This window comes from Melitaea cinxia, chromosome 17 (assembly GCF_905220565.1).
Source record: "Melitaea cinxia chromosome 17, ilMelCinx1.1, whole genome shotgun sequence".
NCBI classification, from domain to species: domain Eukaryota; kingdom Metazoa; phylum Arthropoda; class Insecta; order Lepidoptera; family Nymphalidae; genus Melitaea; species Melitaea cinxia.
In genome coordinates, this window is record NC_059410.1 from 11,196,734 (window position 1) to 11,209,051 (window position 12,318).

A 12,318-nucleotide genomic window follows, 5' to 3' on the forward strand; every position below is an offset into this window, starting at 1 on the left:
ATGGCTTATCCTACGAGACCTTAAAATTCCAGGTTCGTAATTATGAATGTAGGCCACAAGCGACATATATCCCTGAAAATATTACACTTTTTATATTTTACAAAAATCATAAAAAATACGCTTACGAATTTTTGTATAACAATTACTTTTAAGAAAATTGGATCTATAATCATTTTTTACTAAATAAGAATCTAATCAATTTTACGCTTATTTAAACATGAAACGCCATAATCGAATTTTCTGATAACGTGAGATGGTAAATTACAAGTTGATATTTCATAACACGGCAATATTATTTTATTTTAATGATTATCAAATATAATATACTACTTAACAAAAAGTAAATGAAATAAATGAGTAAATAAAATTCAATTAATAAGTTATATTTATAGACATTTGTTTGCGAAGTATTATAAAACTAATATTCTTGTTTAATTTCTTCCTTTTAAATTATCTACTTATCATTTTTATAAATTGTCTGTCATTCTCATAATTTATCTTTCCATAAATACATATAATCACGCCTCTTTCCCGTAGGGGTAGTCAGAAACCAATTCTTTCCACTTGCTACGATCCTTACATACTTGTTTCGCTTTGTCCATTTTCATTATTCCCTTCAAACATGCTCTTTCGTTTAGGGTACTCTTGACCTGGCCTTTTTTCAAGCCGTCCCTTATTTGGTCTCGAAACGTCCGCCTAGGTGTAACTTCCCCCCTAACGCTAATAAGTCCTTTTGATTATAGAAACTATTAAAGCTAGCTCTACTCAGCTCTGATTTCAAAACTATTTTTTTTTAATTTAATTTGTGTATCATGGCCGCGCACACCCAAACTACTAAATAAAAGATGAACTTGACCACGATTTTACTATTAGGAATTTGAACAGTGTATTATTTTTGTAGCGAAATTCCCTTTCGAGAAGAATGTATGAGAACGACTATAAGTGTCTAGTCGAGAGCACAGTCGCGGGTAAAACTTGTCATAAAATAAAATACCAGTTCTGATTTTATTATTTATTATTATTCTTAACTTATCAACCAATTTTAAAATCCCTACTACAAAATAAGATGAAAAACACTAGATTACAATTAAGGACGTTTATAAAAATATTTCAAAATAAAAATCATTTACATGTCCTATTCTATGGTAATTATGATATTGAAACAGCTTAACTACGGGGAATTGGAAATGTCCATATTGTCTGGCGAATTCTTCTCATCAGTCATGTCGAGAGTCTTGTCCATAACGGTATTGTTCTTTTCCTCCGTCACTGTCGAGAGATTGGGCGAGCGATCGCGAGATTTTCTCTCATGAGGTGTCTTAGAATCTCTGTGAGACCGACTTTTAGATCTCCGGGTGCGTGAACGAGAACGCTTACGGTCACGATCACGGTCGCGATCACGATCACGGTCGCGATCGCGATCACGATCACGGTCACGAGACCGCGAACGCTTCTTATCCCTTGAGCGAGACCGTTTTCTATCTCTAGATCTGCTTCTTCGGCGGTCTCTGGACCGAGAGCGTTTTCTATCTCGCGATCTTGATCTCTTCCTGTCCCTCGACCTTGATCTTTTTCTATCACGCGATCGTGATCTCCTGCGAGACTTGGAGCGTTTCCTACGCGATCGAGAGCGAGATCTACGTTTAGATCGTGAGCGATCTCGCTTACGGTCTCTAGAGCGCGATCTATCCCTTTTCTTAGGTGATTTTTCTTTTTCTTTATCTTTGTCCTTCTCCTTTTCTTTATCCTTTTCTTTTTCTTTATCTTTACTATCTTTATCTTTTTCGACCTCGACACTTTTTTCTTTGTCCTCAGCAGGCGTGGAAGCTTTAGATTTTGTTTCGGATGTTCCATTAGTCTCAGACACCGGATTTTCAACTTTAACTTCTTCTTTTTCTTCTTTCTCGACCTCTTTGGGTGGTGTTTTGGACTTGTCTTTATCGTCTTTATCTTTCTTGTCTTTATCAGAGTCCTTTTTGTCTTTGCGGTCGCGGTCACGGGATTTGTCACGTTTAGATCGTGAGCTACGATGGCGAGATCTTGAGCGAGACCGACGAGAACTGCGATGACGCGATCTAGATCTGTAATAAAAAAAAATTATAACATATATAATACTGCATATCGTATTAAACAACATAAATTGACACTCGCTACTTGTATCAGTGAACTGTGTGGCTACGGTACTAAAGAATATAGCCACCCCCTCTCTTCCCGTGGGTGTCGTAAGAGGCGACTAAGGGACAACACAGTTCCGCTGCCACCTTGGAACTTAAAAAGCCGACCGGTGGCGGGATAACCATCCAACTTCTGGCTTTGAAATACACAGGCCGAAAACGGGCAGCAGCGTCTTCGGTGCGACAAAGCCAGTACTGCGGTCACCAACCCGCCTGCCCAGCGTGGTGACTATGGGCAAAATACATGAGTTCACGTTATTTTTGGCGTAAGCTTGTGGAGGCCTATGTCCAGCAATGGACTGTATAGGCTCTAATGATGATGATGACGATGATGACTTGTATCAGTACATTAAACGGTGATATACTTTATACCCATAAGTTTTTATTTTTTCACAAATTTGTGGTAGCTTCAATTTTAATTATAATTAAGTTATTGAAACAAATATAATTTCGATTTGTAAAATAACGATTCAAAATTGCTTTTGAAGCCTATTTGAATAAAGTAATTATTGACTTTACTACATCATAAGTAATGTGTAATACCTGGTACGGTGCCTGTGTCGCGAGCGCGACCGTCGCGACCGGTGACGCGAGCGCGAACGCGATCGCTTGCTGCGGTGTCGCGAGCGGGAGCGACGAGAGCGCGATCGCGAGCGCCGGCGCGAACGAGAGCGAGAACGCGTCCTACAAATTTACATATACATATGTTAACATCATGTTTTAATAATAATAATATACTATCAATTTTTTGCAATATACTATACTATCCACTTTTTGCACATCTGTTTAAAATCAAAGTTGAGCAGCATTATCAGACTTATTCAGTCCGATGTAAAGATTTAAAATAATGGATGTATGTTAGAGTTATGAATTATATTGACTTTGTTGACATAACAGACATTTAAATGTTAAATTAATAGTATTCTTACCCGTTCTGCTTGTAAAAATATAAATATTTTACTTAGAATATTATTATACTCTATTTCATTAATAAATATGAAGAAAAGGGAATATTTTACCTCCTTTTGTCTTTGGACAGCAATCCTATGACAGGGTCTATAGCAGCAGATATTAAGTTCTGAGCTTCTTTTACTCGACACATGGCTTCTTCTATTTCTCTCTGGGCTGCTTCATTACTCTTCGTTTGAGGCTTTGAAATAGCCTGAGTAGCGTGATGCACCTTGTAATTGAGAATGATTTGTAATAAATACATATAAATTAGAACAGTAGAAATTTAAATAGAGGATTATGTAACTTAAATGTTATTTTTCATGCTTCCAAAGATTTGTTCCTGCTTCTCAGTAATTTGATACAATATTGAAACGGGGTAGACTAGTAGAACGTTTTGGTATAAGTAAGATAGTGGCTTTAATCCAGTTGGTTTATTCCGATTGTAAACTACCGCATGGTCAGACAGTAACTGACGGCACCCTGTCCCCATAATGGTGAACATTTAAATATTAACTTACACAATGTTTTGTCAGCGTTTAACACAAACGCAGGCAGATGCAGCCCTTAGATGGGGACTCTGCTATGTGGAGTCAGATGCACATGTCTGTAACATTCTATATTCCCGCTAATGTAGTCTAATGTTTTCATTAAGAAAGGGAAATTAGTTTTTGGAGTGATCTATTTATTTCAATAGATTCTGGTATCAGTATTTATAATGTAGTAGTTTTTGTATTTTCAATGTATTAGATTTAAATTTATAGCTAGCTAATGAAAGGAGGCGGGCGAACGTCCATAGAAAGTTGGGCCTGAACGTTACATTGATGATTTTAGTGTCATTCTATAGAAACTATAGTCCTTTATCGAATACAGAACATTTTACATAAATCCTTCATGGGAGAAAAAAGTTACAAGATGACTTTGGTTAGTAAAAAAATAACCTCAAATCGTTGTAATCACTCAGTACTTGTATTATTTAAAGTACAATTACACGATTGTGGACACCTACGGTTCAATGATAAAGCATGTTTATTACAATTGAATCTATGTATTTGTTATTTTTCATTTGTCAATAATAAAGGGGAGAGTTAAATAAAAAATGGTTAATTATTTTAACATTTATTTATTCATCATCATAAATTATTAGAACGTTATCTAAAAATTGTGCAGGTGTTATTAGATTTTCTTGATGTCTTGCCCAGCCTAGGTACCATATTACGGACATTACATGGCAACAGCAACCTTACTGTTCGTCTCCCTACAACACAATTACAATAATAAGCTCGTATGGCGTCCCATCCTCTGCGAGAATTGTCAACTAATATGTAAAAAACGTCGTGGTGTTGTTGTTGTGCTGTTGTTGTTAAACGTAGCGAAAGTTGTGAAAGAAAACTAAAACATCAAACGAAATGCACAAAACACAAAAATATTCACTGCCGCCATAACTGCCGCAAGCTGAGAACAAAACGAGTGAATGGCTTTGACACTTGACTTACACCTGACTTAATGTTTTTACGCCTTCGATTGCCACCTTAAAAAAAAAGGTAGTCGTTTTTTTATACTTAGAATCTCTTTTTTTAGATAAAACCATTATACCCATTGCAAATCATGATATCATTGCATACTTTTATTATGCAACATAAGTAAATAATAAAAAACCTTAAAAATAAAGACAAATAAAACGAATCGGTAATCCAATAATTCGTTTTTCTCAGCTAGCAACATTTGAAGTGTCTCAATAGGACAGAAAAATATACTAGGGCACAGGAAAACAAAAGTGTTTCAATTTATTAATCAATTTACTATCCCATGGTAAAATAACGAATCGTTTCGCCATTGGGAATGAAAAAACTTGAAACGAATATTGATAAATATTTCAATGATGTAACGGTCCGTAAAGTTCAGGCCCATTTTCGCCCGTCGCCTTTCTTACTAATTTGGAACACTAACAAATATTTGTTTATTACAAATTTTAATCTATCAACTATATTTTGCAAAGTACTTTAAGAGCATAGATTAAAAATAAACAATATCTTCAGTCTAAGATAATTAATTGTGTGTATAATAAAATAATAGTTATAATTACCATTATAGTCTGTCCTTCAATTGTTGTTCCATTTAACTGAAGAGCCTTGAGAACACTTTCTTGTTCCGTCATTTCAATTAGTGCGTACTTAAGACTATCCGCATCTCTTTCACAGAAGCGCAAATAATTTATTTCACCTGCTTGACAGAAGTGATCTACAAGTTGCTGATGGGTCAGAGAACCCACATCTATAATCAAAAGCGTCCTTCTAATCTCTTCTATTTTCCTAGAATCATATGCTGCTGGTAGTGGTGGATAAGCTGGCAGGCCCGCTGCAGCCATTTTGGGATCATAAGTTTGTATAACTTGATTTGGCGGGACACCTTCTAATGAATTAACAACATGTGCTGGTAGACGCGGCTCGACCGTGCTAAGTCCTGGGACTAGTGTTCCATTACTTGACATTTCCAGAGCCTTGTGTTCGTCAGGAATTTCGCCAGATTGCATTGGGATTACGATCAAAGCACGGTCTATGAATACGGTGTTTGTCATATGTTGAGCAACATTGACCGTTGCAGAGTCATAATATTTAACGTAGCAAATACGCGATTGTACGGGGCAGGATACATCTCTAATCGTTGGGTATAACCTAATGTCGTCTATTTTTCCTAGGTAACCAAATAATGTCTGCATTTGGTCTTTAGTCGCTTGAGGAGCGATATTGGTCACTTGAATCACCCTCGTAGCGCTCGAGACCATCTTTGATTTACACATGGAGATAAATTAAAATTAAGAAATGTCCCTAACAGCAATATCACAATAATCACATCTTGTGTTCGTTTCTTGCATTAAAAGCTTGATAATTTGCAATTTTACACAGAACTTTCTTGAAGAAACACGCAACACGCTTTCGGACCCGTATAAATGACAGACAGATGCAAAGCGTTACAGATCAAAATTACAGATTAGAAGAGTTCGTCTTTCTTTACCCTTTGTCTATGGACTATACCACAAAAACGTTAGAATTTATTTTCAGAAAGATCTGCCAGTATGATAACTACAATTTACACAGTAAGTATTTAGTAATCTTTGCCAAAACCGTTAGCTTTTATATGTACAGGACCTCTTATATGTCTGTGGCCTGTGCTTTACACAAAGAGCAACACGGAGGAGAGTAGCCATAGCGTTTTTTACCGATACAAAACTATATGTCATTTTTTGCGGGGGGGAAATCACTGACACGCACACTTTATTTAATTTTAATTCCCTCACAAAAATAATCGTCTGTCACTACGAAACTCACACATACTAAATTAAATACACACGTACATTTTTCATACACACATAGATACATTCTATATATCATCATTACAGTATAATGACATGCCGCAACTACACTGAAAAGTTGCTGACGTAGCTGTAACAACTGTCGATAAGCATTATCGATAAATTCAAGTACTCGGTTAGGGAAATTAGGTTTTTAAAGTGATACAAAGGTATGGTATTATTTATTATGTACTACAATAATTATTACTCCAAAATAAACTAAATGTTTATATCATTTTAAAAACCACTGACAGTTGTATCTATGTATTACTGGTTTTTAAAATGGATTAATTTTCTATAAATATGACGAATATATGAGTTTTCATTTTTCATTAAGAAAGAAATGCTTATGCTGGTATATATTTCCATTATTAATCTTGCCAGTTGGACTTTGTAGGTCGTGTGGATGTTCGTCCTGTGTCTCTTAGCGAGATCGCACCTTGGCTTAGAACATCGTCGGAATGGAGGAAGCGCTATGCGGAGTGCTGTGGCGAGTTGTTGACAGTGAATGCGCCTAACCATATCCGAAACGTCCTAACGCGGGCACCTCATCTTCGCCGGCGAAAATAGTGAGTGTGTGTCTTGTGTGAGGGTGTATTCCCTGAGAAAGGAGCGCTGTCTAGAGTTATCTTATCGTCTGGATCTGTCAAGACGTGTTTAGGACGTCTAAGTCTAGTTTGTATGTTTCTTCTACCTACGAAGGTGCAGGCCTCTGAAGAAGACTGGACTCGCATAGGTCATGATAAGACGAACGCATAGTTGGTACAATGTCGTCTTATTTCTAAGAGATATTTTACTCTTTCCGCATAGCAACTAGTGAGCAGTGCGGCTGCAACTAGTTTTATTGCACGCGTAGGACCATTTGGACTTATACTCTTTCAGAAGGCAACGCCTGTGTATGGCTACTCCCCTCCGTGTTCCTCTATGGCCTTACATATTCAATTTTAACTTTGTAGCATTTTTTTCAGAACGTAAAATAATAGTCAGACAAAAAAGTTGAAAAAGAAAGAAGAAATAAAAAAACTTTTGAGCCGTTAGCCTTTTTAAACTCTTTGGCCGTGAATCGTCCTTTAATTCCATTCTAAGACAAGGTACTCCAATTAACTATAAAAGTAATTTAATAATTACGTAATTTATTATTTTTTCCAAAAAATCTAAATATAGCTGATAATATACGTAATATTAATTTTAAAGACACAAAGTTAGATCGAAGAAAACACAGGATCAATAATCGTCTGTCGGTCTATCTCATACTAATCAGTGATATAATTATGTGATATTTAAATATAATTGTTTTGGTTCATAGGTTGCTCTAAACTACCTACTATTTTGGCAGTCTTCAAATTTCTATTGAGCTTGTACCTCTAATTCACCGATGAATCTCCGACGTATCTTCTCCATCATACGTGACATTGGCAAAGTCACGAAAGCCATTAATTCTATTTTTTTATAATCATCAATCAATCATTACAGCCTATACAGTCCCTTGCTGGACATAGGCCTCCACAAGTTTACGCCAAAAATAACGTAATATTTTTTTTATAATGAATTTAGTCAATTCATTGATTCATTCGTAAATATAATAGATACAATACTTACAATAGGTACTTACAATTACAATATTTCATTTAGAGTTTTTTTTTTAATTTTTATGATGATTATTTTTAATCTATTTATTAAAAAGTTATTTTTTATTCAATTAATTCCATCTTGATAATGTTGCTTAAATTTTGCGGCAAAAACTAAATTACAGGACTAAGAAATTACTTAATTAGAACGTAAGAGTTGACTATTCTTTAAAAATAGCAAAAGCCAAGGAAACTTATCTTTTCTCGCTCTACTTTTAAAATGTCTATAAGTAACAATAAATTAAAAGAGTTGAAATTAAAATTAAAAACTGGTGCGTAAATATCAAATTACTTTAATTTTAATGATCCATGTTAAATACGTAATTACGAAGTTGTGTTTGTTTCTGAAATAAAGCCACGAAACTTAAACTAGAATACGCGAGAAACGAATTTTCTTTACGTTCAGCCGAACGTACATTAACTGAAGAAATGGCGTTAATTCGAAAAGAGGTGGAACTTACTTCACAACAATTAGAGGTACAAACTATAAAATGACAGACAATAATTACTCCTCATACATATCATTGATGTGTTTTTATAACTTTTTTTTTAGGATGTGAAGCAACAAATATCGCAAATGAATTATCAAACTACAATGATTAAAATATGTAGCGAATCAGAAAAGAGCAAAGTAGAATGTTACTCCGTTCAAATAAATAACCATAAGAATGATTTTGATGCTTTATTTACAAAAGGTGTAAAACGTTTTTGTAGAATCGAATATATTCTTAATTATATTCTAGCCATTATTTTATTTTTTATCAGAGCGTGAACTTTTCCAACTTCGACAAAAAGACTTAAGCGAAAAAGAGGCTGAAAAAAATGAATTACAACGACAGAAACAGGCTAAAGCTCAAGAAATAAATAAACAAAAGACAAAAGAAGTTTCGGCCTTAGAAGATCAGTGCGAACGTTTAGAGCAGGAGTGTAATATTTTGAGGGTAGTTTTAGTTCTTTAAAAATACCTTTATTTTAAATGTTGAAATATAATTTTTTTTAAATATAAGTTTTTAAAAAATAAATTTAAGTTTTAAATAAAACAAATTGCAATTACTTAGTTTATTTGAGTATAAGGATAAGAAAATTAAGAGAATCAATAAATATTAATACTGTTTCAATTTCAGAAAAGGAATAAAGCTGTGATGTTACAGCTTCGACGCAAACTAATAGATGCGGAAGAAACAAGACGTACATTAATGACAAAACGTTAAATTTTAAATAAAGATAAAGCTAATTACTGTGTTATGCATTAATAATTAAAATATAAAGTTATCTTTTATGAAGTTACTTGACTATAAGGGATTATTAGTTGTTCGATAGTTAGAGCACGCCAAAAGCCGAAAATGATAGAATAAATTGCTCAAGGCATTTAACCACGATCCTATATTAATGTTTATACTCTTAGACATCGCGATAACCGTACCCGATTGGTATGTTATCGGTCTGAGATTTAACTACACCGACAGACGGACATCTCCTTTGATTCACTGATCGTTTGCTCTAGGCGGTTGATATACATTTATACATGGCTCAAGTGAAGTGGGAGTACTTCACACGCATCGCATGACCGTTTTATTGTTTTTTCATCTATACGACAAAGCTATACGATAGGATGCCGCGCGGCGCACTCGCGCGGTCTTCCTACGTAGCAGACACAGAGTACTATGGTGTAGCAGACGTCGACGAAATTGAAACACAACATAATTGCATCACAAAGATAATAATTAACGCCTAACGAAGTGGGCACGGGTCGGCTAGTGTACTATATACATACACGTTGCATTTATATAAAAACGACCTTAAATATTACATTACAACAATTCTTTTGAACTAAAGCATTTATTTATGGCTATAACGAGACTTGCAGAATATAATTTAAAAATTTTAGCTGAAAATAAAATTTGTATTATGTTTCCTAAGACGTCCGAAGTCCCTTGTGTGAGTAGTGAGTGTCGCTTACTTCCGCTGAAAGTGCTGTTAGTTCATCAACCAACCGCACCAATATCGTAAACGACAGCGACCTCTGGTGTACCTTCCTGCCAACAAACTCAACCGCTCAACCGATATCCTTCACAAGCCACCGCTTTGTTTTGTTGCATCAGATTTCATGCTACGGCGGACGTTGCTTAAAAAGTTAGTTAATATATATTGTACGCTTCAGCCTGTAATATCCCACTGCTGGGCATAGCAAATAAATTTAAGTGGGACCAATTGACACACACCACCTGTCGATTAAAAAAAAAATTGTCGAAATCGGTCTACATGGTCAAAAGTTCTGATGTAACATACGTAAAAAAAATACAGTCGAATTGAGAACCTCCTTCTTTTTTGGAAGTCGGTTAAAAAAAAGAATTCAAACAACAAATCAGATCATTTTATTAGATAAAGGAATGTAATCAAGAGCTACTGAATTTTAGTTTTTCTTCTTTTAAAAATGAGCTATAAGGTTTAGGGCCTAAAAATATCTATAATATAAAAATGAATCGCTGAATGTGTTGCTAAGCGCAAAACTGGAGAACGGTTGGACCGATTTCGCTAATTCTTTTTTTAAAATATTCCTTGAAGTACGAAGATGGTTCTAACGGAGAGAAAAATTCAAAAAAAAATTTAAATTTCCTGAAAAAGTCTAAAAACAACACTTTTCTATACTCCCATACAAAAGATTTGTGATAATACTTAAAAGTCAATTTGAACTTTAATACCATACGATAAAGTTTGTGTTAGGCGATACGAAGTTCGCCGGGTCAGCTAGTTAATTAATATTTGGCATGAATTACTGAAGAATATCGGTATGTACCTACTCTATTTTATAAAAAAAATCATCGCTAGAACATTACACTTATAATGACAGTAAAGACTAAAACAAAATTTAGACATTTTCTTTTGCTGATTTTTTATTTCATAAAATGTTTCTTATATGACTTAGAAGTATTTTAGATATTAAAATATTGGCGAACACATAACACCGATAGTAGTAATAGCAAATACAAGAGTTTCATTCTATAGATTGTTATTTCTATATTATCCATATAGTGATTTAGTTAAATGTTTTTATTACACATGACTTCCACATCATTGTATTCAAAATTATACAATATAACTGCTTAAGACTTTATAAAATTTCATTTAAAAATTGGATATAATAGAAATGAACACTTTAACAAAAACAATATAAATGGAATGTCTAATTAGGGTTTATAAAGTGAATAAAGTATATAAACTAATAATTTGAAATACTAGGAATTTGTATCTATATTCCAAACCTGACTTTCTCAGTCTTAATTCGATGTTAGTAACAAGTCAATAAAAATGGCACTACTAGGTTCTAAGTACTTATACCTTAGGAACATTTTAAAAATTTGATTGTAAAAAATTAAACATATAAAAATATTGTTATATATCTAATAATATTTGAAGCGAAGTAGTATATTATGTATTTGTACATCACTTATTCCTTGATTTTTTTATATATATAGAAGAATATTAAATGGAGAGAAAATATCGCTTTGTAAAATAGCGTGGATATAATATGGAACCGATCCGTGATTTAAAGCCATCGTACATGCATACATTAACAATTTTATAAGAACATATATGAGTATTTAATCCAAACTCAACATATAGAAATATAATAAACAATTCCTAAATATATAGTCAATAGAGTCTACTATTTTACATGATTATGTTACATTTTTTATTGCTAATTTATTTAATATACAAACAGATCGAGTAATTTGCTTTCGTCATATTTCGACACCGCCAATTATATAAACTCAGAAGAAATAAGTATTTCTTATGTATTAAAATATTATTAATAATATCACAAAACCTTATTAATTTAAGTATAGCGCGTACCTGTATTATGTGACATCGTTACAATTATTATTACAAAAACATCAAAGCTAGGTATTTAAATAATGGTTTTATATCTCAAACAGCTGATAAGTTAACAAACACTAAAAACAGTACAATATTACTAAAGCTGGCGTGTAACGTTTTCGTTTTTTGTGTTTGTGTAGTGTTTAGCAAAATAAGAGGACAAAGTTACATATCTGTGCAAAATTTCATTAAAATCAGTCAGTAGTTTCGTAGATTAGCCCGAACACATATCATACATTGAATTTTTATACATAATATTATTAATTTACCAAACCTTGTAGAAATTATCTAGAAGCTATCAATAAGATTTAAGATTCTGATTAGAAGCGATAGTGTA

At 33.6% G+C, this 12,318-nt stretch overlaps 2 protein-coding genes across 3 annotated transcripts; one reads left to right on the top strand and one right to left on the bottom strand.

Moving 5' to 3' along the window:
- Nucleotides 1-997: 997 nt before the first annotated feature.
- On the bottom strand, nucleotides 998-5,937 carry LOC123661499 (probable splicing factor, arginine/serine-rich 7). 2 transcript variants are annotated; one of them, XM_045596461.1, is made up of 5 exons: nucleotides 5,209-5,937; nucleotides 3,194-3,354; nucleotides 2,843-2,858; nucleotides 2,718-2,776; nucleotides 998-2,081 (listed from the first exon to the last, which is right to left on the bottom strand). In XM_045596461.1, exons 1-5 carry the CDS (start codon nucleotides 5,920-5,922, stop codon nucleotides 1,172-1,174), a joined length of 1,860 nt encoding a protein of 619 aa, XP_045452417.1. In that variant the 5' UTR covers nucleotides 5,923-5,937; the 3' UTR covers nucleotides 998-1,171. The 2 variants fall into 2 exon arrangements, with proteins under 2 accessions (XP_045452417.1, XP_045452416.1); XM_045596460.1 differs by having other exon boundaries at nucleotides 2,718-2,858.
- Nucleotides 5,938-8,322: 2,385 nt separating this feature from the next.
- On the top strand, nucleotides 8,323-9,336 carry LOC123661643 (paramyosin-like). The gene is made up of 5 exons (XM_045596595.1): nucleotides 8,323-8,374; nucleotides 8,458-8,579; nucleotides 8,656-8,797; nucleotides 8,868-9,043; nucleotides 9,227-9,336. Exons 1-5 carry the CDS (start codon nucleotides 8,323-8,325, stop codon nucleotides 9,311-9,313), a joined length of 579 nt encoding a protein of 192 aa, XP_045452551.1. The 3' UTR covers nucleotides 9,314-9,336.
- The last annotated feature ends 2,982 nt before the right edge of the window (nucleotides 9,337-12,318 follow it).